At 42.4% G+C, this 27,845-nt stretch overlaps 1 protein-coding gene across 1 annotated transcript; it reads left to right on the top strand.

Moving 5' to 3' along the window:
• The first annotated feature begins 279 nt into the window (after nt 1-279).
• Nucleotides 280-25,822, top strand: PCTP (phosphatidylcholine transfer protein). The gene is made up of 6 exons (XM_023204553.1): nt 280-530; nt 15,516-15,633; nt 19,611-19,690; nt 22,229-22,400; nt 23,278-23,345; nt 24,519-25,822. Exons 1-6 carry the CDS (start codon nt 390-392, stop codon nt 24,582-24,584), a joined length of 645 nt encoding a protein of 214 aa, XP_023060321.1. The 5' UTR covers nt 280-389; the 3' UTR covers nt 24,585-25,822.
• Nucleotides 25,823-27,845: the final 2,023 nt, after the last annotated feature.

Raw genomic sequence — 27,845 nt, 5'->3', positions numbered from 1 at the left:
TTCTGTAGATTATGGGGGTAACAGGGAGTATGAGATGGGCTACTGAGGAGGTGTTTTTGAGGTGACATCACTGTCTCCCTTCCTCTTCCTTTTCCCTTCCCTCTGAAAGCTTCCTCACTTCTCTAGCTCTTCCTTCCTTCCCCACATCAAGTCCAATTTTTCTCCTCTTACTTCTTGTCTATCATCCTTACTCCTTGCTCAGTCCCGCCCACTTTTGTAGGCCCGCCCCTCCAGGGCCCCACCCTCAGGCCGCTCCTCCAGTCTAGGCCCCGCCTCCTCCTCAGTTTCCTGTCAATGACGCTGGGGCCGCGCGGTCGCCCCGCCCGGAGGCCCACAACAAAGGTGTCCGCGGCCTGTCCTCCAGGCGGAGGAGCCCGGACTGCGGAAGGATGGAGCTGGCCGCGGGCGGCTTCTCGGGGGAGCAGTTCCAGGAGGCCTGCGCCGAGCTCCAGCAGCCCGCTGTGGCCGGGGCCGACTGGCAGCTTCTAGTGGAGACCTCGGGCATCAGCATCTACCGGCTGCTGGACCAGGTAGCGGCCAATCCGCAAAACCGCGGGGCCTAGAATGCGCCGGGGTCGACCTCCCCGCAGGGAGCGCGGGGCCGCAGTCGCGGAAGGGACAGGGGCGGGTCTTCTCCGGCTCAGGGAGGAGCTCCGCCCGGACCCTGTCTCAAGCTCTGGAGCTAGCGCAGGGGCGGTGCCTCCAAGTGACTGCGTGCAGATCCAGGGGAGTTGGAAAGTCATAGGAGTTCAGCCTCAGGTCAGGCCCGATGGGGCATGTAGTTAGTAAGAAGTTAATGACAGTTGAAACGTGGGTAAGCTGGTTCCTAGGCCCGTGCACACGTCTGCAAGGGACGTTGATCCTCACTCTCCAATGCGTGGCATATGGGGGTCTGGGGGTGGGGGAGGGACGGTATCTTGGGGCTTGGATATAGGAGGAAAAGAAACAGAACTTTAAAAGGACTGGATGTGCAGGGTGGTGGGTGTCCCGGGTTGGCGAGAAGGGCCCTGCTATTTTAGTGACTCGTTTCTTTTGATTGTTGACCCTTCCTTCCTGGTTGCACTTGGTAAGTTGAGTCTGAAGCTTCAGGCAGAAGGAGTAAAGATGTAGGAGGAAAGGGATTGGTTGTTAAAGTCTTTGCAACCAGGTAGCCATCCAGGTGGAAGGCATTGCCCCTGAGGCCTATCATCCAAGGCTTGTCATCAGTTGCTTTGTGTAATAGTTGCAGCATGGCAAGTAGGTTAAAAGTCACCTGCAGGCAATGTGGGTGAAATTGAAGTTTCCTAATACAGGATCAGGGTATTACAGTGTTAGAGTTAGGAGGATACCTCATGCTCACCTGGTTAAACACCAAGTTTCGTAGGTGAAAGCAACAGGCCTCGAGGGTGAAGTCACTCCTGAAAGGGCCGAGATAAGTGAATGCCAGAGGTGGGATTGGAAGGTTCATGATCTTGTGAATGTCAAACATGTGGTTGCCTTTTTAGGCAATGGCATTTTTGTTTACATCAAATATAGTATTTTTATCTTTTAAAACAGAAAACAAACGTTCGCAATATTTAGAAGTTGCTCACCTGTTAAACAGGAATGAAAACCTTGCTTGCCTCATTGCAGGGTTGTTAGGGGGTTCAAATCCAATCTGTCAGATATGTGTGAAAATTTGATAGCTATAGATAAATCTACAATGCACAGGATAGTGACCCCATACCTCTCCCAGGGAAGAATTATCCAGTCCCAAATTGTAATATTGCCAAGGTTGAGAAATCCTACTCTAAATAAATGGAGAATATAGGTATTATGAAGAAATTTCCTGTCTAAATACATACATATTTGCTTTGGAGGCAGTCCGTCCCTCTCCAGTTAGTGGGACTATAAAACATGCTACTTTGAATACTTACAAATTAGTACAGCTGGCCTTTAAATAATCCAGAACACAGCAGATACTACAAGTGGATAAGCACCGTATTTACTTTTTTTCTGTATACAGATATTATGTCTTGATGGATTACTCACTTAAGAAACTCTGAATGCTTGCTGTGTACGAGGACCATCAGGTATAACAAGATGATCAAGAGCTCACAATCTAGAACAGACAGAATTAATTTCTTAGGGTAACTTTAAAAGGTACCTTAGTTTGAAAATTGATACATTTTCAGACAAAGTATTTCTTTTATTTTTTATGTTTTAGAGATGAGGCCTTGCTATGTTGCCCAGGTTGGTCTTGAACTTCTGGGCTTAAGCAATCCTCCTGCCTCAGCCCTCAGCCTCCCAAAGTGCTGGGATTACAGGGATGAGTCACCACACCCAGTCAGACAAAATTCTTTTATCTTCTCTGCTATTCCATTTTTCTTACCAGCCACATCAAGATTTTGGCCAAGTTTTGTTGATTCAACTGCTCAGACATATGTAGCATCTGGCTTATTTCCTCCCATTTTCTTTCCTTTATCTTTGCAACTTTGGGTACTCAGCACCCCTCACTTAGAATTGCAGTGACCTCTTAACTAGTTTCTTGGCCTACCATCTCTCTGCTCCTATCTATCCTACACCTTACAGTGCAATCAAACATCTGAGAAGCAGTGATCTTATCACTACCTTTTCAGTAGCCTATTGATTGCAGAAATAGTAATAATCATCACTGTAATAGCTAACATTTATTGCGTGATTTCTTATAATTCAGGTGCTAAGTGTTTTGGAAGTATTGATTTACTCAATACTTGCATCAACTCTATGATAAGGTGCTATGATGATCACCTTTTTACCTATATGTAAATGATTGCATAGAAAGGTTAAGTTGGTTGCTCAAGATTCCAGCTAGGATCCAAGCCCAGCTGTCTGCCTCCAGTTCTGTGCCTTCAACATGCTCCTGCATTGCCTCTCCAAACAGAAGGCAGATGCTGCCTGGTGGGTACACTGAACTAATTTGGTCTCAACTCACATTTCCATCATTCTTTTCCATTACTTGTCCATAGACCTGGCATCTTCTCCTCTAGCCAGCCCAGATCACTGTGCCATCTTCCCTGTATATAGACAAGGCAGTTGAGGTCTAGGGAAAGTCAGTGACATATGCAAGGCACATGGCTAAGAAGTGGTGAATGAAACTGGGATTTAGATCCAAGTCCATCTGCCCATGAAGCCCCTACTTTTTGCCCAAGCCACACACACGCTCTTTTTCTAATAAAGCTTCCCGCATGTGGGTTGGACCATCTTAGGAGGATGAGTCCTCCTTATTGGAAGTACAGTATTGTGTTGGAGAAAAAAACTCAAACTCTGTTTTTTTCGTTATCTCAACATCACTGGCAACACAGTAGCACAGAAGACTCCTGTGACCAAATATCTGAGGATTTCTCCCCAAACACCAAGTAAGCAGTCAGTTGTGCAGTGGACATCACCTAGGTGTCCTCCTGTTCAGTGTTGACACTACCTACCTGGAAATAGTGTCAGATCCCATAGGTTGAGGTCTCAGTCCCACAAGATTAACCCCCTCTTCCCTGCCACTTGCAATGCCAGTTGAAAGCCCCAGGGTGTTTTACCTGTGCTTCTGACCAACTGGCTATAAATAGGGGATCCCATGGCCCTCTCCTTGGATTCAATTAATTTACTAGAGAGGCTAACAGATCTCAGGGCAACACTTGCTTGCATTTACTGGTTTATTACAAAGGATACAGATGCATAAGATGAGGTATGGGGGAAGGGTCTTGGAACTTCCATGCCCTCCTTGGATGCGTCACTCTCCAGGAACCTCTTTGAGTTCAGCTATCCAGAAACTCTCTGAACCCCGTCCTCTTGGACCTTTCATGGAAACTTCATTGGCTAGGCATGACTGAAGCATGGACAACAGTGTTGAAATGTGACTGGACAGAAAGGGTCTGAGCTCATATTAATAGACTGATTGGGGAAAGCCAAGAAGGCCTGCCCAGATTCTTCAGGCCTCTCCATGCAGCATTCCTTCTTCCAGGGTATGGGGCAGGACCCTCCCTGGGATGAAGGTCTTACAACTCTTGGCTCAACTCCTGAGGCCTAAAATGCACCACCATACAAAAGATTATAACAAGGGCTATGAAAGTTATGAGCCAGGAACAGTGGCTAGAAACCTATGTGTGTGTGTGTGTGTGTGTGTGTGTTGGATGTACAGTACTGGAGTATATATGTGGGTGTGTGTGTATACTCTATGTCCAATACACACACACACCCCAACACATATGTATACACACATATGTAAATTATATATTTATATATACATATACATATATGTATATGTATATATTTTATATATGTAGCTCATAGTATCACAAGTACTGTATTCAGAAAGGAGACCGGAGACCATTTGTTTATATACTTCATTCAGCCTTTATTGAGGATCTGCAGTGGGTCAGATTTCCATCTATGGAAATGGATCTAAGACAGAGTTGCTCCCCTGAAGATTCTAGTGGCTTCGTTTTGAAGTTATGGGCATTGGCTGGACTGATGGTCCTTTAAGGACCCAATTGTGCATGGCATGCTTGCCACTGTGTGGTACGAGCTGGTTGTGATGACCCTTTGCTTTGCTTCCCACAGTCAGCATAGAGGTGGCCAACCTAAGGCCAAAGCTATGTGACTTCTTGGGGCTCTTGAACAGGATTGGAAACAAGCATAGTGAAAAAGAAAATTGTGACCATGATTTAAATGATGCTGTAACGAAGTTACTGTTACGTGTTTTTAAAAGACTGAAACAAGAGTAGAGGCTCTTAAAAGAGATTTCAATGTAGCAAATTGTATTTTAAAATAAAAACAATAGAATTGTGTCCTTTATTTAGTAGACACAAATGATTCTGAATCCTGTTCTTGGACAAGTGGGCAATTTTGATGTACAACATTTGATGTACAAAATTCTGATAATTTATTTGTTTTCTATTTTTCTATTAAATCACAAAGGTTTGGACTGGAAAGTTACTTCTAAGCCATGCTGTCCAATACCATCATTTTTTCCCTCTACTTCTTCTTTCTTTGCCTACTCTATTTCCTTCCTCTCTTATTTCTTCTCCATGTTGTAATGATAATAACTTTATCTGATGCTGCAAATTATAAATGCTGTCCTATAAGTTTTCACTTATCCTTCTAAACAGAAGTGGAAGATAGGCAAGAACGGGCTTACTTTTCAAATGGAAATAAGATTCAGAGTTGTTGAGCGAGCCACATAAGACCTCATAACTAGTAACTAACATGAACAGTCTACTATGATAAACTCAGTACTAAATACACAGCTTGCTTCAAGACAAGAACTACATTCTGTTTCCGGAGGCTAAAGCAAAACTAGACCAGGGCTGCCATGGGTATTGTGGGAAAAGCATGGATTTCGGAGTCAGATAGTCCTGTGTGAGAGTTTCAGCTCTGTTCCTCTATCATTCATTTATTCATTTGGGAGATATTCATCAACTGCCTCCCATGTGCTACTGTCTTCGCAGACCCTGGGGATAAGTGGTGAAGGAGGAACGTAGTGCTGCTGCTTCAATGAATGAACTTCTTGAACATGGATCATATTCATTGATGAGAATAAGCCCGTAGTATATGATGAAATGTCCAGTGGGAAATGCTATAAAGTGCTTTAAAGAAAATGCTATAAAGAAAATAAAGCGAGATAAAGGGATAGAGAGATGGCATGGCAGGGTAGCCAGGGGTGATGTGATGTGTTTCAGATAAGGGAGTCCAGAAAGGCCCCCTGTGGAGGTAACATTTGGCCAATTTGAATAATGCAAATATCTGGAGGAGAAATGAATCTGAGTGTTTCTCAAAGTTCAAGCACATTGGAATCACTTGAGAGAGTTTTACAAACAATACCAAGCCCTACCTTAGGGATTCAGGTTTAACTGGTCTACGGTGGGGCTTGGGTGTTCCTTTTGCTAGGCTCCCCTTCACGTAGGGGTTAATTATTTTGTCCTCTCTACTTCTGTGTATGTTTGAAATCTTTCATAATAAACCATTTTTTACACTTGTGTGTGTGTATTATGAATGTGTGTGTGTGTGTGTGTGTATATATATATAAGCTTATCAGGAGATTCATATGAGCATGCTAGCTTTTAAGCCACTGAGATAGAGGGAACACTGGATGCTAGTCCCTCAGCTAGGCTGAGCTTGCCTCGTTTTCCAGGAGAAGCCAGGAGGCCCACAGGACTGGAGTGGATATGAGATTGAAGAGTGGCCAGGGGCCATGCCCCACTTACTGGCCAGGTGATATTGATCAGTTACTTTTTCATTTTGAAATCTCAGTTTCCTCATTTGCAAAGCCTGGATAATACTTACCTTTCAGGGTTGTTGAGAGGATTGAACGAAATGATACATGGCAGAATGGTTCTCAAACTGAGTGTGTGTTAGAATCTCAAACTTGAGCATGTATTGAGTGTGCATTTGGATATATATATGTACACACATATATATTTGTGTGTATATGCACACAAGCATGCATTGAGTGTGCATGAGAATATATATACACACATATACACACACATATATGTGTATATACACACACACAAGTGTGTGTGTATATACTATGTATTCTATATAGAATATATATATTCTATGTATTCTATATAGAATATATATATTCTATACATTCTATATAGAATATATATATTGTATATATTTCATACAATCGTCTCAACAACTCTGAAAGGTAAGTATTATTCTGGTTTTGCAAATGAGGAAACTGAGATACACACACACATATGTGTGCATATATATGTGGAAAATATGTATGTGTATATATACACATATATATGAATATATACACATGTATATATGTGTGTGTGTATATATATTCTAATCACACTCATCAATGAATGTAACCCACATTCTTATCAATGAATATGTTCTATGTTCATGTATGTATGTGTATAGATAGATACTCTTCTTTTTTTGTGCATTATATTTCTAACCAGCTGCTGAGTGATGCTGAGGCTACTGGTCCAGGAACCACACTTGGAGAACCACTGGTGGATGGGGAGCATCTAGCATGGTGCTGAGGCAGTTCTGACATTGAGAGCTAAAGTCAGAGGCAGTAGAATACCCTAGAGATGAGATACAATGGAAATTGAAAGGTGAAAGTGAGACCAAAAAATGTCTTAAAACAAAAGCAATGTCCATCTTAGGACTCCCTCTCCCTGATGTTTAAGTTAGTAGCCACTCGGGAGTAAATGTGGTCCCCTGAGCAGTGCTGAGAAGTTCCCCTGGGAGAAGGGCCATGGCTCACTTAGAAAAGCTCTTCCAGTGATCTGCAGGCAGGCCTTGCAGGAGCTTTGGGCTTCGTTACTATGCCATTAACCACTGCAGCATGCCCGTAGAGGGTGAAACCAGCGCTCAGAGGCTCACAGCTTCAATTTAGACAAAATAAATGTTGGACTGAAAAACTCTGGCTGATGGCTTGACTTATTAAGTTTTTAAATCTAAATGCCTGGCACTGTGAGAAGGGACAGCCTAAATTGTGTTTTTGTCCTTGAATAGGGCTTCTAATCAAAGAGTTTGGTGAGGAGCAGACAGTACTTTCCCAGGGACTGTTCTTTCCTGTGCTCTTGACCTACTAAAATACTCAAAAGGCCAGCAAGATGGGAAAAACTGCGTTTGGGCAGGCTGGGCTGAGAGAAAGTTTGGCCTTTAGAGAGAAACACAGATTCAACTCACAGGCGGATAGATTTCACTCTATAGATGTGAAATCCCTACTCTTATTTCCCCAGTTAGCATCATGAACCACTTTACTTCAGGATTGTAAAACTGTTCTGCTCCTTTCTCTCACCCTTCTGATTAACAGCGTGATTGATAGGATAATTCTTGAGCCATGGTCACTTACGGAGCTGAAACTTAATTGTGGGCAGGGCCACCATGTCTCCAGGACACCCATCTGTGGCATTCTACTTCCCACCATAGACCAAGGCCAGCTCCTTCATTTCTGTCTCCCTTGAGTGTGCAACTGGATAGATAAGTTAGAGCCTCAGTTTTTCCCTCTCCTTGCTTTTCTCTCTTAGGATAAGCCTGTGGGTATGAGGCCATGCGAGAATGCTGGTCTCAAGGTTCAGATTTGGTGGAAGGAGGGGAGAGCAAGGAGTAAGATGCCTCCCTTCTGTCTCCAGGTATAAGCCAAGCTTTATGCTCTCACTCTGTCTTCCACCAGATTGCTGTATGGCAATTACACGGGTGGCTATTAATGAAACAAAACGCCAGTGTTTCATTCAGCCTTGGGAATCCCTTGAGAAGAGCGGTGACTTGTAGGGAAGGGTATAGGCATTCAGAATGCTTGGACATAATACCATACCAACATCTGGAGTGAACCAGCGGGTGAATTGGGGGCAGTGCTGAATGGAGGTTCTTGTCTCTATAAATATGCCTTTTCTGGACATTTTGCAGAACATCTTTAAGCCTCAGTTTTCCTGTCTGAAAAGTGGGTTTACTGATGGTCCATACCTCGTATCATTATTTGGATTAAGTGGGATAATCCATGTAAAAGCACTTGGATCTGTGCCTGCTATTCAGTAAATACTCAGTAAATATCAGCTATCAGTATTTTACCCAGCTGTGTGCAACCCTTAGGGATTAGACCTATCACATTTTCTTAGAGAGGTCTTAAATGTTTAATCAGATTTAGCCAACTGTCTTCTGTCTTTGTAGAGTCTTGGCACATACTTCCCAGCAGCAGCTGCAGCTTTGACTTCTGCCATTAGAACTGCTTTACTTTGATTAAAAATGCTTACTTTTCATACCATCTGAGTCTATTACTTGCCCAAAAGTGGATGGACTTGGACAGCTTTTAGATAAATAGATTGGGGCGGGGGAGGTTTCCTGTCCCTCTGAGGAATGGAAATGAGCTCTTCCGTGACAGGCAAAGATAACTCAATGCACGCTCATGAGTGCATTCACAGGATTTGAGAACATGTGATTTATCAAGAGCGCCTTGTAGTTAGTGGTATAAATTCAGATAAACACCATAAATTGGAGGGAATGAGTGGTGCCTTTCTCCAGGCCTGGTTGGGTGGTGGGACATCTACAGGAGATTACTCCTGTGTGGGGCTTGCAAAAGTCATTTGGAAACATTATGACATTTTGACACATCTCATATGTAAATGCATAACATCTCTTTCAGAGTTTATTCTGCTTGGGACAAATAAGTGTACTATTGACAATAATATTTCTCAGAATACTTTAACTCTATAAATAATTGAAAATATATTGCACAGCTGTTTTTTTTCATGCATTTGAATCATCATTACTAAGAAATATACCAGTTTAATGTTTAGACAAGTTAGCCAGAGTAATAGCATCTCAAAAATTAGTGACAACAGTAACAGATTTCCTGACCATGCATTCCCCTATCTCCAGCCTCCATTTCTTCACTTATGAATTGGAGCTAACGATGCTTACATCACAGGATTATTACAAGTATTCATGATTAAGCACAGCCTGGCTTAGAGCAGGTACTATAGATATTGGTTTTCCTGAAAATATACATTACAGTTCTCAGTCCTAGTTCTTTAATCTGGAAAAAGGAGATCATCATACCTACCTTATTAATGAAATAATAACCTACCTTATTAATGGGAATGATATCTAATATTTACTAAGTACTTATAATGTATACCACATACTAGAACTTTAGATGGATTATCTAGTTTAATCCTCATAATCATTCCATGAAGTAGAAACTTATTAGACCCATTTTGCAGGTTAGTAGTGGAGAGTTTAGACTCTACCCAGACGGTGAATCTGAGCCCATGTTATAACCACCACACTGTCTTTTCTGACTAGCTTTTCTGATTTATGAGACAGCACTTTGGAATACTGTATGGAAAAACTTGGCAAAGTACCTCATCTGTGGAAAGTGATGATATTCATCCTTTCCCTATACCTGCCTTTCTCCTGGTTCTTTCGTGAACCCCTCAGAAGCAGCATCTTAAAAAAATACTTCTTCTGGCCCTTTGGAGGCCTGTTGGGCAAACACACCAGGCTTAGGGACTCAGGGGAACATCTCAGTGGGAGGTCCATTCTGGGTGGCCTGGAGCAGGAGTACTGGCTTAGGGAAGGAATGGGTTCTCATCCAGGCTTTGCCACCAACAGCGTCATCAGCTGACTCTTGGCAAGTCACTCACATTACACAGTTGAGCTAAGACCCCTTCCTGCTCTAAGATCCTGTGTGATGGGTCTTCTTTATCTTTATCATTAGTTTGTGGTCTGGAACAATGATTTGGGGATGACATGCAGAGAAAATACAGCTAAATAAGGAGACACTGTAGGGAATAGAAGGGGCCAGTGTGCAAAGACACACCATTTCTTTCTGTCTGTCCTGTTACTAGCTGTAGGACTTAGGCAAGTAAGTTGGCCTCTCTAAGCATCATTTCCTTCTGTAAAGGTAGAGGTAACACCAACTTCCCTGTCTACATCACAGGACTATCTATGCTGTTACATGAGAGAATGAATATAAAACTTTGGAAAGTGGACCATGCTTAGAAAAACAATTACTAGTATTATTGAAAGACTTTATAGCAGGTCAAATGGATTAGAAAACTCCTTCAAACACAAAATACATGACTTTTGCAGTATTGCTAATAAATCACCAAGGGAAACAGAATCCAATCTGCAGTCAAGTAGAAGCCTCTGCTTGATTTCTTCTTGGGATCAAGATGTAGTGAATACCAGTGGGTATTCACTCTATCTACTGTAGCAGGTATATATAAAAATATATATACCTACTGGCATTATGTATAAACATATATATCTGCTGATATTATACATAACATATATAAATATGTGTAACATATTCTATATATAACATATTTATATAGAATAGTATATATTATATATACATTTATATATATTTTTTCTGAGTTACTAATTCAAAGGAGACAGTACTTTTTATAACATGGCATGTAGGGTTTTGTATGCCTTTGTGTAAAACTAAATGTTGTACCTCAATTTAATATCCATTAAAGTGTCCATTATCTCTTCTTTTCCTTGACAGTGCATTTTAGCAACATTTATGTACTTCTGTACAGTTTTAATGAATTTACGTGTTATTATATTTCTTATAAATATTCATAAGTCTTATCAGCACTGTTCTGTCAGCCTACTTTTTTACCTTGATGTCAAATTTTTAAAAATAAATCTGGACTTGGTAAGGAGAGACTTGTATTCAAATGGGTTATTTCAAGGAGTTAGGGAAAGAAGTATTACAGTAGGAAGAGTGCTTTGCTGATAAGCTCTACAGGCATCTTGGGAGTTGCAGAGCTGTTCTTTTATAAACAGGAGCAAAGAACGTTAGAAAGAACGGTATGCAGGGATGTGGGATGAAAGGATGGTGTGATCGGATAGCAGACTGGAGAATACTTTGCCCTAAGCCCAGCCTGTTTTCAGGAGGGACTGTATGCTGGCTCAGGTTTAGAATAGGCCAAAGTTCAGGGGCCTAGAGGAAGGAGAAAAGTTCAGCCAGTTGGGTTAACAAGCATTTTGTTCTGGTTGATCAGTCAGGGTGGGCAGCTCAGCTAATCATTTATAAGACAAAGAAAGGGAAATTTGGAGGGTCTGTGTCTGGCCTTGTTGTAGGTAAACGGGGGCATCCGTGAGTCTTATCTGAGTCATATAGGGAAGGGTAGTGGATCTCCGCGGTAAACTTTATGAAACACAAAAGATGGGGGATTTCTTAACCTTCACTGTAATCTAGGATGTCAGGGTTCAAATAAAATTCAGCATTGTTGATAAGGACCACTATGTCAATTACGATTGTTTTTAGCCACAAGTAATAGAAAATCGGACAATCAATGACAAACAGAGGCGTGTTTATCTCACCTAATAAATAGGTCAGAGTTTCTACCTATTGATAGAGTTGCTGTCATTGGTTTAGCAATCAGTGATGCCAGCAACCCTCTGAGTCTTTCTACTCGATTTCTCATGTTGATTGCCTCTTGGTCATAGGATAGTTGCAGCAGTTCCCACCATCATGTCCACATTTAAAATAGGGAGAAGTCACATGGCTACCTCTCCCTGCAGAGGAGGCCAGGGAAGTTGTTGGCTGTTTACATTGCCACAGGGGTTCTCTTAATAAACAGAAGGAGTGTTTACCACATCAAGTCTTACGTTTCTTCTGGCAGTTGTATTGTGTACATGATACTGGCTAATTCTCTACTACTAACATAACCCTTTTACTATTTGAATCGTAGGAAGCTAAATGTCTTATAACTGGAGCATTAGAAAAGTGTCCAGTATATTTTAGTCTAGATAAGGAAACTGAGCCACTGTTAGAGGTGGTTTTCTGGAGGAGCTTCAGGAAAAGCCAAGAATCTCTTGAGTAAACTTCTTTGGAGTCATTTATTCAAATGTTAGTAAGCTTGGAAAAATAAAGCCGATGTTGCAAAGGATTTATATCTCTAATTTTAAAGAGATCTTACACATCAGATCTTATTATAGTAGCAATAAAAGCTTTGCCAAATACATTTTGCTTTTTCATATCAAATTGTTTGTATAATCAATGGCACCCAATGCTGGTGAGATGCTCCTTTGGAACTGGTGAGAGTACACACTTGGTACACACATTCTACAAGGTTTGTAAGAAGTATAAAGAGACTTAAAATGTTATCTACTTAACCTAAAATTTATCCCTAAGAAAGCATTTGTAGTAAAAAAAAAAAAAAAAAAAAATAGAATTATGGACCAAGTATTCTACACAAACATGAATATTCTGGACATTTTTTTCATAAAAATATTGGGAAACAAGTATTTTTTGGAGAATAATTGAGTTAGGTATGGAGTCTTCATAACCTCAGTATAATATTTAGTTAAAAATAAGAGTACAAACTATTTATACCGTATGATTCCCATTTGATAACTTACAGATCTATTTATTGACTTAAAGGAAATATGTCAAATATTATCAGTAGATATTTTTGGATTATGGGGTTGCATGTTGCTTTTTAAAAATTCTTTTTGTCATTTTTATAATTTTTTTAATTATAAAAAATTTTTTAAAATATGAAGTAAAAATGAGTGTGGTTGCTGAGATCCTTTTTAAAAAGAAATAATGGGTGAGAAAATGCTTTGATTAGAGAATGCGGACCAGGCTGTCCAGCACTTGAACATTGTATTAATGAAGTAGGAAAGGTGTTGCCGTGTTATTGAGCATTTGGTTCCTCTGGAGCTCTGGCATTGCTCAGTCCTGCCTCAAAGGGAATGTTTAAAGGAAGTTGTCACAATAGTTCATTCTTCTGTATTCACGCAAATCATGGTTGTTCTATTTTTCTCTTCCTCGAGAACTTTCTGTTCTGTTTTTCTGTGCCATATAACAGGATGGAAGTCACTAAGGTTTGTAACTACATTTAGGAGAAGAAGGGAACCAGTTTAAGGGAACAGTGTGTCTTAATTTATACAGATATCCAATGCTAACTTATTTAAAGGTTGAGGAGGTTATTATCTTAACACATAAGAATTATTTTTGCTTAGAATGTGTAGAAAACAAGGCCTCAATATTCTTGAATAATTGCTGGTTGTCTCCCTTTTAAAGCCTATTGATGAAAACAAGTGTGTATAAGTGTAAATGTGTGGGTATATATAAATCCTTACTAAGTTCTCTTGTGTGTGTGTGAGGGGAGAGGGCAAGAGAGATAAGATGTTTATCTTCCTGACATTTCTCATTGGACCCTGAAGTCTGCCCTTCTACTGGGGTATCCATGGCATGACACATAAGGGGTTCAGATAGACTAGTTTGGTATTTGCTGGTTGGAAATTCTTGGTATAAAATCACATGCTTTTAGAGCTGGAAGATTCTTATCGATTCCGTTTCAATTTTAAGTTCATTTTTTGCCAGGTACTTTCACATACATCTAAGATTCCTAAACCGGGATGTATTTATCCCTAGGTTATACCACCCAACCCGGATGACCCTTAAAGCTTCAGGATCTCTAGAAAGATTCAGCATGTTTATTCCTTGACTTCCCCTTCGTCCATGGCACGGTGTTTAAGGAGAGGGCTTCATTCGTGCATGATTAACCAGTAACACGGCCTTAGCACATGGACGCGAGAGTTCATCCAAAAGTTCATGTTTGTTCATTTGTTTATTTGCCTTTGTGTTGAAATTAATCTAACAGCCATTGCTTTAATTTTAATAATAGAGCCTTTAGGCAGAGCTGAGGGTCAGGAATTGTAAGTTGCCACCGTAGAGAGAGTGAAATGTGTGCTGGGGCGGCTGTAGGCCAGGACCCTCATGGACAAGCACATGGCTTACCAAGAAAACAAGGAACTCTCTTATCATTTGGAATCTAGAAAGGCCTTTTTCCAAATAAAAGGAACTTACATGATTTGAAGCAGATTTCTTTTGTTTTTCATTTTCAGTCTTTTACGCAGAATCAAAAAGAAGCAGTTATTGAAAGATTCTGTCTTGGAATTGATAAAACAATGTGTTGGGTTTCACTATACCACATGGCTATGTAAATATAACCTGTCCCGAGAACTGTAGCTGCCTATGTGACACCCTTACTTGGATGCTTAATAAACATCTTAATCTCAACTTGTTCAAAAGAGAACTCTTAATTACGCCCAAAGCCCACCAATCACCTCTTCTCCAAGTGTTTTCTGTCTTAGAAGATGGCATTCCCATCTGCCCAACTTGGGTTATAAAAATTATCCTCGATTCTTTGCTTTCCCTTTCCCCAGGATCTATCAACAATTCCTTTTTACTTTACTTCCAAAATGTATCCTTAAATCACTGACTCCTTGCCATCACTGTTGTTACCTCCCTGTTCAAATCACCATCATCTCTTATCTGAACTATTGCACTGGTCTTCTCACCCATCTCCTTGTTTTCTTATGATCTATTTTCTACCAAGCAGTAAGAATCACCTTTAAAAAGTTAATTTGATTGGGTCATTCTTAAACTGAATTCTGAATCAGATCTGGTCATCCCTCTGTTTAAAGCCATCCATTAGTTTTCCATAGCAACGAGAATAAAATCTTTACCTCTTACCCTGGTTTCCAAAGTCCTTGGGGTCCAGCCTGACAACCTCTGTTAAACTCAGCTTCTGCCACTCTCTCTTTTATCCAGAGTTCTCCAGACCCCAGGTTCTTTAAAGATGCCAAGCCATCAATCTGAGGACCTTCCTTCTACCAGGAACGGGCTTTTCCTATCTTCCTATGGCTGGCTTCTTCTAGCATTTGGAACAAGATGCTCTGATAAATGTTAACTCTCATAGAGGCCTTTCCTGATCACCTGATTACATAGATGTCCTCCCCATCCCTGCCCTTGCAAGGCACCGTTTATCACACAACTCTTCTTACCCTATTTAAATTACCTGGATGGCACTTACAGCTATCTCTAGCACTGCTGCCTACCTGAATTTAAGATCCCTGAGAGTAGGGCCTTCACCTGCTTTTTTACCATTGTGTCACCAAGACCACAGAGGAGGTCAGTGTTTGGTGTGACATGAACTCCATCATCAGCTGCTTTTCATATGATGTGGAATCCAGCTTTCCCTCAACTTGGGAACCAATAGACATTTCTACCTGTTCTGTTTTTATAGAAGACTGGACTTTATGAATATAAAGTCTTTGGTGTTCTGGAGGACTGCTCACCAACTCTACTGGCAGACGTCTATATGGACTTAGACTACAGAAAACAATGGGATCAGTACGTTAAAGGTGAGTGATGCTTGCTTTTTTTTTTTTTTTTTTTTTTTTGAGACACGGTTTCACTCTTGTAGCCCAGGGTGAAGTGCAGTGTGGTATAATCTCAGCCCACTGCAACCTTCCCCTCCCGGGTTCAAGCGATTCTCCTGCCTCAGCCTCCCAAGTAGCTGGGATTACAGGCATGTGCCACCACACCCAGCTAATTTTTGTATCTTTGGTAGAGACAGGGTTTCTCCATGTTGGTCAGGCTGGTCTTGAACTCCTGACCTCAAGTGATCTGCCTGTCTCGGCCTCGCAAAGAGCTGGGATTACAGGCATGAGCCACTGCACCCAGCACTTTTTTTTTTTTTTCCAAATCGTTAGAACATAGATCTATTTTGACCAGGTGCAGTGACTCACGCTTGTAATCCCAGCACTTGGGGAGGCTGAGGCGGGCAGATAACTTGAGGCCAGGAGTTTGAGACCAGCCTGGCCAGCATGGTGAAATCCTGTCTCTACTTAGCTGGGTATGGTGGCGCATGCCTATAGTCCCAGCTACTCAGGAGGCTGAGGCACTAAGAATTGCTTGAACCCGGCCGGGCGCGGTGGCTCAAGCCTGTAATCCCAGCACTTTGGGAGGCCGAGACGGGTGGATCACGAGGTCAGGAGATCGAGACCATCCTGGCTCTAACACGGTGAAACCCCGTCTCTACTAAAAATACAAAAACTAGCCGGGCGAGGTGGCGGGCGCCTGTAGTCCCAGCTACTCGGGAGGCTGAGGCAGGAGAATGGCGTAAACCGGGGAAGCGGAGCTTGCAGTGAGCTGAGATCCGGCCACTGCACTCCAGTCCGGGCGACAGAGCGAAACTCCGCCTCAAAAAAAAAAAAAAAAAAAAAAACAAAAACAAGAATTGCTTGAACCCAAGAGGCAGAGGTTGCAGTGAGCCAAGACTGCACTTCAGCATGGGCAGCAGAGGGAGACCCTGTCTCAAAAAAGAAAAAAAAAAGGTATAATCTCTTTTTATTTATTCTTGCCAGTAGAAAAAAATAAAGTTAACTTCTACTACATAGTGCTTCCTATTAAATTTTGAAACAAAAGCATTTTAAATGTGGGACGGAAATGTGCTTTTGCTATTGCTAGGACTTGTTCCTTACATAGTCTTAGACCCTCCCCACAGTTTGCTCTTGGGGCTCCTTTGCTGCCACTTTTAAGTTGTGTGATCCTCCCCTGTATCTAGGTTGTCATGAAAGGGGAGAAGGTGCGATCCAAGGTTTGGTTTGAGAGTTGAATCAGAATTTTCCAAACAGAGAAGAACACATGTATATGAGGAGGTGAGAGAGTGATGGGATGACTGGTTAAGGGCATTCTAGGCCCAGGGATCAGCATTGGTAAAGTCAGGAAAACACGAAGCAATATGTTCAACAGCCACCAGCAGTTTGGTGGTGTTGGGTTGGTTGGAGTAAGAGAACCTATCCTTACTCCAACCAACTACTGTTGGTAGGTCTTCAACTACTGTTAGTACTAGTTCTACTACTACTATTGCTAGTACTGTTGTACTAGTAGAACTAGCTAATAGAACTAGTACTAGTAGTAGTCGAAGAGCTAGGGTAGGTGCTTCTACTACCAGGTGAACTAGGGCAGCTGTTGGGTCCAGATCCTCCAGGGCCTAGCATGGTGACCAGGCTATGGGTCTTAGATTTTTCCGTGTAAGTGTTGTGTTATGAAAGACATCACACAGGGAATTCTCCTGCCACTTAGAGCTGCCAACCCGTTCATAGTGGAATGGAACTATGGAACTAGCCAAAAGCACATAAAGCCTTTAGTCAAGACTCTTGGCAGCAAGTAACAGAAAGCCAACTAAAGACAGCGTAAGAAGAGAAAAAGGAGTTTATTAGTTCATGGCACTGAAAAAAAGTTCAGGTGTTTCTAACTTTGAGGACAGCTGCAACAGGGAGCTTAAATAATTTCATCAGGATTGTTTCTTTCTCTGTCTCTAGACTCTGTTTTCTTCTGTGTTGACCTAATTCCTGGGCAGATTCTTATGTCATGGCCAAGATGTCCGCCAGAAAATCCAGGTTTATATTCTAACCATACAAATAACCCCAGAGGAAAGAGAATTCTACTTTTCTAGGGATGCCAGCCAGATGCCAGGATTGGCTCTTGTCAGCTCAGCTTGGAGTTTGTGCTTATTTTCTGTGGACATTCATCATGGTTTTCGGCAACTTAGCATTCTCAAATACCCTTCCTATTTAGGGGGCAGTGGGATGCTTACCTATCCAAGGGAACAGCCAGACACTGTCTGTCTAGGCCTCCCTTGCAGCCAAGACACAGTCATGTGACATAGACTCTGCCAATAATAAACCCACATGTGGCTTCAATTTGGAAAAGAGACATGCGAGGAAGCAGGCAGCATGGAAGATCCATTTTTCAGTGACCAGTGAAGGCATCTGACTTTAGGGCAAACAACTGCTGAGCCTCTGATGTTTGCTCCCCAACATTAACAGCTTTTACTCTGGGTTCTGATCCAGTGGAAGGAGCAGTTAGGCTTTGCTGGAACAGGGTTGAGGTTGGGAATCTCACTCTGGTCCATCCAAGAGCTTTACTAAATCACTTTTTGCTCTCAACTTGCTAGAGTGACTAACTACGACTCTGGACAGATCTGCCATCCATGAATTAGTCACCATGGCCAAGTCTTGCTCATTTTCCCAGCCCTGAAATTACTGCAGAGTCAGTCTTGCTGAAACCATGCAGCTGAGAAGTAGGGGAAGGGTGATGCCCTGCAGGAAAATTGAGGTGTTCAAGGGGGGATTAATGCTGAGCATGTAAAAGCAACAGAGGTCCACTTCTCCCTTTCCTTTAAGGACTCTCATCAGCCTCCTGTGACCGTAATGGGCTGGCACACTCCTTAATCTACAGTGTGCTTCTAATAGATTTTTTTTCAAAAGCTAAATTATCCCTCCTTAGCATCTCCTCCAAGGACTTGGGGCTCCTTCTGTAACTGGAGGTAGAAAGAAGTTTACTGCACAACAGTCTGGGGACAGAGGGTGTGCATGCCATTAAATTTCTTTGCTATCTCCCTCCGAGTGTTGGCTGCTGTTTGCACATAATAGTAAGATGGAAAGATTATTAGGGAAATTCGGTCACCCTAGCTGTGGCATAGTGCAAAGAAACATGGGAGAGAAAAAAGAAACTTGGGGTAAGCCGCAGTTCTGCTGATCTCTAACTATTTAAGAAAGACGTTGCTCACTCTGGAACCTTCATTTCCGACCTGTGAATGTGCTAGACTGGGTAACTCAGTTCCAGGTTAGCTGTAATGGGTCAAGGAATCCTAAAGGGGAATTAAAGGGCTCAGAAGCAAAACTATTGGTACTCTAGTGACATCTGGTGGTTATCCTGAATTTTAAACCTCTGACTATTTTTTTGATGTCTGATTTTATTTCATTGCATTCTATCAAGAATATTATTTATGCTATAGAATGGACAAGATTTGTTGGCTTCTTAGGCAATAAGCTTTCAGTGCAAATTAATCGGTTTGACTTTTTTCTAGAATTTTATACCTTATGAGTTGGGGGTTTATCTTTTTTAGAAATAAGATACCTAAAAAAGATACCTAAGAGGTTATCTTTTTTTTTCTTGAGACGTGGTGTCATTCTGTCACCCAGGCTGGAGTGCAGTGGTGCAATCATGGCTTGGCTCACTGCGACCTTGACCTCCTAGGCTTGGATGATCCTCCTATCTCAGCCTCCAGAGTAGCTGGGACTACAGACATGCACCACCATGCCTGGCTGATTTTTTTGCTTTTTTTTTTTTTTTTTTTAGAGAGAGACGGGGGTTTCACCATATTGCCCAGGCTGGTCTTGAACTCTTGGACTTAAGCAATCCACTCGCCTTGGCCTCAAAAAGTGCTGGGATTACAGGCATGAGCCACTGTGCTTGGCCTAAGAGGTCATCTTATTAGTTGTAGGTAAAACGGCTTCCAGATGCATTAACTTCTTTTGCTCTCCTTTAGAACTCTATGAACAAGAATGCAATGGACAGACTGTGGTCTACTGGGAAGTGAAGTACCCTTTTCCCATGTCCAACAGAGATGTATCCTTTCCACAAGATACTCATTCCCTGACCTTCTAAGTGTTTCTGTGTTCCTCAGCTGTAGTCTATTGCAGAGAGGTAGAGCTGGTTTGTCAGCAGGCACAGATTACATTGTCTCTGATTCTTGCAGCAGCATTTGCTAAAGATGTTGCTTCTTGTGTGGTGTTTGCAGAGCTCAGAGTGTGATTTCTGGGCCGGACCACATGGAGTGTCTGTAATTATGGTCACTGGAGAGCAACTCTTACTTTCCTAAGAAGTTTCCTAGGCCTTGAAATTGTCAGGCCACAAAATTGGGGACCTGGAAGGAACTTTTTATAAAGAGTGCTTGATACAGCTCCTTCAGTCTACAGAGAAAAAAAGGGCTCCCGGGGCACATAGGTGGTTAGTGGCAGAGTGGGTGCTGGAACTCAGGCCCCTGCATTTCCAGCTCTCTCCGCCTCCCCCATCTCAGTAGACCCCACCGCAATCCCTCCTTGATTGTTGGCTCTAGACACTGACTGTAAGCTTCTTCCTCTCAATGTCCTTGTTTATGAAATGAAGCAGTTGGATTCAATGTAGGGAGGCTTGGCTGGCACTGTAAGGTTTTCAGAAGCCCCCTTAGGACTAAGCTAGGGGGCTAGGATGGAATTTTGGGGGTGGGTAGGATGGAGGTAGGATGACTCCTAGGTAAGATTTTTTCTCCTTCACCATCCTCTTCAATCCCAGCAGCGAGGTGTTCTACAGATTCAATTTCCATATAAGATCCTTTTAGCAAAGGGTCTCGTGGAGTCAGAAAAAAGTTTGGAAGCTGCTAAATTAGATAAACTGCCAACACTTCAAAGGTGTTCTGCCAAATTTTAATCACTATATCAAGGTAATTCTTCCTCCATGGAGTATCAGATGATATCTGTCACATGAGCTGAGAAAGTTAGGGGAGAGAGTGGAACAATATTTGCTAAAAGGAAGAAGTATAAGGTGTAGGAGAAAGGAACCCAGAGACAAATCAACATCTTCTCTTTCCTGAAACATTTAAGAACTTTACTCACCAGTACATAAGAGCATGGAGAGATAGACTGTCCAATGTGAGGGTGGGGCAACAGGGGGCACTGTCAAGACACTGAGGTGGGGCTGAACGCGGTGACTCACGCCTGTAATCCCAACACTTTGGGAGTCCAAAGTGGGCAGATCCCTTGATGTCAGAGTTCGAGATCAGCCTGGCCAACATGGAGAAACCCCGTATCTATTAAAAATACAAAAAAAAAAAAAAAAAATTAGCTGGGTGTGGTGGGCGCCTGCAATCCCAGCTACTCTGGAGGCTGAGGTGGGAGGATCACTTGAACCCAGGAGGTGGAGGTTGCAGTGAACCAAGATCGCGACACCCCACTCCAGTCTGGGTGAGACTCTATCTCAAAAAAAAAAAAAAAAAAAAAAAGACACTGAGGTGGGTGGGGGCTGAAACGGCTGCTGTGTTATAGTAAGTGTCATTGTGTTGTACGTAGTGACTTTTTGATTCTTTTAGGTTTTTGATTCCTTTGAGTGCGAAACCCAAAATTCTGTTGTATGAAAGTGTAACTAACAAACTAAGTATCTGAGCCTCATCCAGCTATGAAATTCTAAGTAGGTTTTGGAGCCAGATCTGGGATAAAAATTCAGGTTTCATCACTTCGGCTGGGATGTGGGATTTTTGGCAAGGTTCTTTTTCCTCTCTGAGCCTCACTTTTGTCATCTGTCGTATGGGGATACTCATACAAACTCACAGGGTCTTTGTAAGGATCGAAATTTAAGCTGTATGTCAAGTGCATGATGTTACATGATAAGGGCTCGATAAGTAGTGATTCCTGTTGCTTCATAGACTTTCATTATCCTCCCTAGAATAGTGCTGTAAACTTAAGGGTTCTTCTGTCAAGGCTGATGGACATGAAATGACTTTGTTATTCTTGGTGATCTAGTGTTAGCCCAGAGAGGGCATCTGCCTATGAAATATTCAGGTGGTCCCACGTCTTCCTATGGTCATCAGTTGTAACATTGCTTGATCATTTACTATGCATAGAGGTCAGTAATTAGAGCATTGGGTGAGGCCAGAACAAAAAGGAATGACACCATTTTCTGTCGAGTGCTTATTCTGCCCAGGTCTTTCTCTAATGGCCCCACCAAGCCTGTCTGGAAAGCAGTGTTACTCCCTTTCCTACACAGGGAATCTGAGTCTCAGCAAGGCCGAGTAGCTTACCTAGGACCACAAAGCTGTTAAGTGACCATTCCTCTGTCATCTCCTAGTGCCTTCTTGGAGAAAGGAAAAGTGGTTTCCTCACATAATTAAAAGCATGAAGGGACCACTCACAGGTAAGTAATGCATGCTCTTAGGTGAGAACACTAGGTGGTGTGAGGCATAGTCTTGCAGTGCAGGTAGGGAGACAGGGCAGGTAAGTAAACTAGCAGTAGAAGGGAGCAAATGCCAAGTGGGAGGCACAGAATTACCTCCCTTTGCTTCCAGCTTGTGGCGCTTTCTTTCTGTCTGTCCACAATGCTGGCATTGGTGTCTTGCCTTGACTGGCCATGCAGTATGTCTACCTCCGGCAGCGGCGAGACCTGGACGTGGAAGGGCGGAAGATCCACGTGGTCCTGGCCCAGAGCACCTCTGTGCCTCAGCTTGTTGAGAGGTCTGGGGTGACCCGGGTGAAGCAATACAAGCAGAGCCTGGCGATCGAGAGTGACGGCAAGAAGGGAAGCAAAGGTAAAACCTATGGTGCCTGTCAGTGCACCCAGCCAGGGGTCCCCACTGAAGGGCCAAGCTGATGGCGGGGGCATGTCGAGTACATGAAGCATATCCTTGAAGGTCAGAGGACAGGCACAGGTGCAGAGCAGACCAGGATCAGCACCTAGAGAGAGCCTCATTCCACCCCAACAAACTTGAGTAGAGTATGAAGTTGATGTTTAACTCTGACCCAGTCTATTTTCTCCAGACTCATGGATTGTCCAGATGAAACCAGAGAGTTTAGAAATTCACTTCCAGCTGGTCCCGTGGATACATACACTGGGCCTAAGGGTAGGCAAGAAAGCTGTCAGGTTTGTCTTGGAGATCTCAGCTCCAGCTCGGTACAAACTCAGAGACTCAAGACCTGCCCAGCTTGAGTCCCAGCCCCCAGGGAGGAAAGCTGTCGACAGAGAGTGGGGCGCGAGGTCACCTGCTCTACCAGAATGAGTGTGGCCTTGTGTCCTAGGCAAAAATCTGAACCATAGTTAGATGGTCACCTTGAATATGTCACCTAATTTTCATGAGTATCTGTTTCATCATTTGTGAAATGGGATTAATTTGACCATCTCCTTCGGATTGCTAGAATAATTGGATGAGAGGCTATATTCAAGTGTCCAGCACTTGCCAGGTATTTAATAAATAGCGGCAAAATGTGTCTGTGGCTATGTTTTCAGAAGTGCCTATATTTAAGTATGCCGTAAGCGAAGTCAGTGGAGAGAAGTCCATCTGAAATATATGCCACCTCCCTCTGCAGTTTCTGAGCTTGAATATGAAGATATAAAGTTTGCACAGTTTTGTTGCTGTATTTTTCTGGTATTTTTGCTTTTTCTGAATTGTCCTTTCTTTCCCTCTCTAGTTTTCATGTATTACTTCGATAACCCGGGTGGCCAAATTCCGTCCTGGCTCATTAACTGGGCTGCCAAGGTGAGATCCCAGGAGGCGGGGCAGGGGGGAGGGATGGGGGAGTGTGTTTGACAAATGTTGACTTAGCCCTTGGGGCTGTCAGGCTGAAGAGACACATTGTCTCAGGCGTAATGAGGCTCTTTATGAAGAGTTTGGTTGAGTGACTCTGGTTAGGGCTGGGGTTGCCAACGTCCAAGACCGAGGCTGGGACAAAAGACAAAGAATTGTCAGCTTGGAATGCCAGCTTCTCCCTGCTTGTGCCCCAAGACCCCGCCAGAATCACTCTCTGGAACCTCTGGACAATAGTCTGCTCCTGGTAGAAGCAATAGTGCCTTTGGAGCCTATATTCCTCTGCTTATTGGGGAATAAGACAGACTGACCTGGCTTGGAGACAATCAGATGTGTCCAAGCCTGAGGGAAGCTTCCGCTTTTGTTGTTTTTGCCTTTTTTTTTTTTTTTTTCCTATAAGGGAGGGAACTGCAATGGTAGTTTGTATCACTAGAGACCGCCCAGGAGCCTGGCATTATGGGGACCATCAGCCTGCTTTGCATGAGATCTTGTTGAGAGGTCAACAGATTCCTTGGAAGAGTGAAAAAGCACATCAACTTTGGAGTCAAACAGATGCAATTTTGAATCCTGGCTCTACTACTGACTGTCTTGTTGTATTTAAGGAAGCCATGCATTTCTTCCTTTCTAAAAATGAAGATAGATGTCTTCTACTGCATAGAAGGGGAGTAAATAAGACAATATTCAGGAGAAGTCTTGCCCAATGCTCAACATTAACTAAATAATCATATATCGTACTCCTTGAGCCCCAATCCTTACCATTTTCTAATTCAGTAAAGCAAGTCCTTCCTCTCATTTCTTTGGAAGAATGTAACAATCCAGCCCAACCCCATTTCTTGTGTTTTCTTTTTTCAAGAAACACTGTTTCAGAAACATCTTCGCTTTTTCCTAGAGAAAGCTAACATATAAGGCCTTTTTGCAACAGAAGTTCCTGTTGACTGGTGTTCCTTTTGTCCTGGGTCCTACTCTTTGTCATCATCTGCAACAACATTCTGTTGAAATCCAGTTAGGGAGCCTATTCATTTTTGTTAGTCCTAAAGCCAACATTGTTTACCTTCTGCCACATCCCAAAGAATCAAGAGTAACAACTGTGAAGACATAGAAATGACAGTCTCATTTCCTTTGCAGAATGGCGTTCCTAACTTCTTGAAAGACATGGCAAGAGCTTGTCAGAACTACCTCAAGAAAACCTAAGAAAGAGAATTGGGAACATTGCATCCATGGGATGATGTCTCTGGAAGTGCAGCCATCCAATGTCTCTGGAAGTGCCACCACCCACCGCTGCTCAGCCTTCCCCTGCTGTTTCCATCTTCAGAGGCCTACACGCTCTACCACGTCCCTTCTAAGCATGTTCGCCTGACATCCAGCTCACTCACCTGCTTCCTTTCTCACTCCCCGCATCTTGGGGTGGGCTGCCTTCTTCTGCAATTCAATATGGGGCAGACTAGGGAAAGCTTTGCTTGCTTACTATTAGGAGGGGAAGTCTTCAGTAGGGAACACAGTCATTCCTTTGTGCAATTTTATGGGGATGGGTGGGCAGAGGGACACAACACAATTTAAGAATGACTATTTGGGCAGGCTGGCTCTTTTGCAGCTTGTGATTTCTTCCAACTTGGGAGGGGCTGCTGGAAGTGGCATTCCAGTCAGAGCTGACTTTCAGTGCACCCAAACTGGATGACGTGTGCCGGTGGCCATTTGCCTTATGCTTTGTGGAGCTGATGAGGCTGGGATTTGAGGTGATAATCCAGTAAGTCGTTCCTCATTCCTACTTGTGGAGGATCAGTAGCTATTATGATGCCAGACCATTTGGAGAAGTATCACAGGTCTAAGGGGAACACATAATATGACAACCCCATTTTTCCTCATCATCTATGTCTGTTTTTTTCTCTTTTCCATATGTCACTGGGGAAAGGCTGCCTGTACCTCTCAAGCTTTGGATTTTACTGGAAACTGAGGCATCAAGATGGCTGTGGCAGCTAGCAAAAGCAAAGATGCTTTGTGCATAGCCTTGTGAAAAAGTGTCTTTCTATGCAATAAGATGAATTTTCCTTCCAGAGTAGAAATGTAGAAGGGATAACAGTTCACAGCCAGGTGAAATTTAACTGGTGGCTTAAAGACTCTGCATCTTTTTCTCAGGAATTCTGCCTAAGTTATCTGCCTTTTCTACCACCAAAAAGATTTTTCGTTTTCTATGGTTTCTCCTGAATTTTGGTAGGGTAAGGTATTTCTATAGTCAAAGGCACAGCCTTGATGATCTCAGGGAAAAATTTTAATCACTATGTATAATGATACTAAACCTTGATTAATAACGGAGAAATTCAGGATGTAAAGCCATAGAATGGGATTTGTGAACATGGGATACCTCAGACTGTTTGTTTTCTTTCTGGGAAGAAAAGTGTGTTCTATAATGAATAAATATAGAGTGGTTTTTACTTGTACTGTGTACCACTTCCTTCCTATCTTCTTCCTTTTGTGAGAATGCATCAGTTAGATCTCCTTTATTTGCAAGTGATATTCAGCCTAATTTGTAGACTTGAACATAAAACATAATTTTGGGCTTACTTATATGCAAGGTCAGGTGTAGGTAGCCTCAGGTAGGGATCAATACAGGTGCTCAAACTGAGATGAGAATTCAGATCTTTTAGTATTGGTCTGCATTTGCTGGTAACATTGTCACTAACAGCCAATAGGTAGGTTTGGGTCTTCCTAGGCTCATGCCAAGCAAAACAAAAAAGACAATGTTTCTTTCTAGTAGGACCTGCACTATTCCATAATTTAGAGCCCCTCTAAAACATATGCTTATCTATGTCCTGCTCATTATGGTCATCTGGATAGAATTATACAAGTAAGTGAATGCCTCATAAAATTATCATTAAAATGTCATTATCAGTAATGTAGCTGGAATCTATTCTGGATAAACTACATCTGAATGCTTCCTGTTAATAGAAGTCAAGTTGAAATCTTATGAATGGATTCTTTCAAATAAAAGCACAGAGATTATAGTCACTGAAACAGAATTGGCATGAAATGGTGTCATGTAAACCATTTCTTTAAATAACATTAAATAATTTGCTGAGAACTCTGAAAATACTAAGAATGCTGAGTTTCTAGCTAAGGTACTTATTTTAAAAGGTCACAGCATTTGCTGTAATGAATGGAGTTATGACTTTTTGGCATTTTTACTTGCTAATTTGGAGTAGTGGACAGTCCTCACGAACTGAGTTTATGTAGAAAACTGAAAACTCTTGAGCTATAGCAAGGGCCAAAGGTTAAAAAAAAAAAAAAAAAAAAAAGGATAACTGATGGTTTAGGCCTTTACTTAGAGGGGTTTGCACCTGAGTTCTCAGGATATGTTTTTCTGCAGCAGCTGGATGTATCACTTGGAATTTGTAAGTTATAATGTCATTCCTCTAGGACTTTGTTCTGCTTATTTTCCCCATATCTGTCTTTCCAAGTAGACAATAAGCATTTGTGGATAGAAGCAGTTATTTCACTTTGATTACTGGTCCTTGGGGTAGTATATAGTAGGCACTGGAATGGTGACTAAATGAGTGAATAAATGATTTAGAGAAGATTGACCAAATGGCATGAACCTGGAAGACTAAATCCATTCGGATATAGAGGCTCAATCCCCATGGATTCAAGCCAAAGTTTTCCCCAAGTCAGCGTGTTGTCGGGTGTCGGGTGGGGGGGTGGTTTCTAGATTTCCTTGGTTCCCATTGGTCCTTCCTTGAAAGTACGAAGGTCCTCTCTCTGTTAAGTGGTGGGCTTTGCTGGTGTGGCTATGGGTTATATTTTAATGTTACAGAAATGGCACAGTTTAAATTGAGTCCGGCTGAGATGAGTCAGGATTCCAGTTGAAATTTAATGGCAAAAGTAGCACTACTGTTGGTGCTAAATTTTTTCCACAGGCAAATTATTCACACTGCATAACAATTCAAAGTTAATGACCACCTTGGAACTGAGGAGTTCCAGCAGAGGGTCACTTCCCTTGAAAATGTTCCTATGTCACAGCGAGAGTCCTGGCCTGACTCCCTGGCTGAGATTCCTCACCCAGAATCCACATCTATAGTGCCTGCCCTTCCAACCTCCCACTTCCTAGCTGGACTTGCAAGAGATGAGGCAGGAAGAGCCTCATTCAGTTCTCACATTTCTAGTAGCACCACCCAGTCAGCCCAGAGAATTGTCTTTAAATGCATTGAGACTTTTAGTTCTTTAACAGATATTTCTCAAGAGGCTGGAGTCCATCGGCATTGGGATAGGCGTGGCGTTTGTGGCATGAATGAGAAAGACATGGTGTCTGCCCCTGAGGCGTTTATGGTCTAATGGAAACTCAGTGAACAAGCTGCTGAAGGATGATAAGTGTTCAGAAAAGGAAAATAAATAAAAGGTGCTATTTAAAAAATGCACTAACCAAGTTTGAGGAGCAGAGGAGAACGTGTTGGAATTGTGGCT

The sequence above is a fragment of the Piliocolobus tephrosceles genome, chromosome 16 (genome assembly GCF_002776525.5).
Source record: "Piliocolobus tephrosceles isolate RC106 chromosome 16, ASM277652v3, whole genome shotgun sequence".
NCBI lineage: Eukaryota > Metazoa > Chordata > Mammalia > Primates > Cercopithecidae > Piliocolobus > Piliocolobus tephrosceles.
Note: the sequence above shows the minus strand (reverse complement) of the source record. Positions and strands in the feature narration are given on the sequence as shown.

Bases quoted from the DNA above. Each gene is read 5' to 3' on its own strand.
- PCTP (XM_023204553.1), top strand. From the start codon at position 390: ATGGAGCTGGCCGCGGGCGGCTTCTCGGGGGAGCAGTTCCAGGAGGCC. The intron at 531-15,515 runs GTAGCGGCCAAT...CTGTTTTTATAG, and splicing joins TCTACCGGCTGCTGGACCAG to AAGACTGGACTTTATGAATA. The intron at 22,401-23,277 runs GTAAAACCTATG...TTCCCTCTCTAG, and splicing joins CGGCAAGAAGGGAAGCAAAG to TTTTCATGTATTACTTCGAT.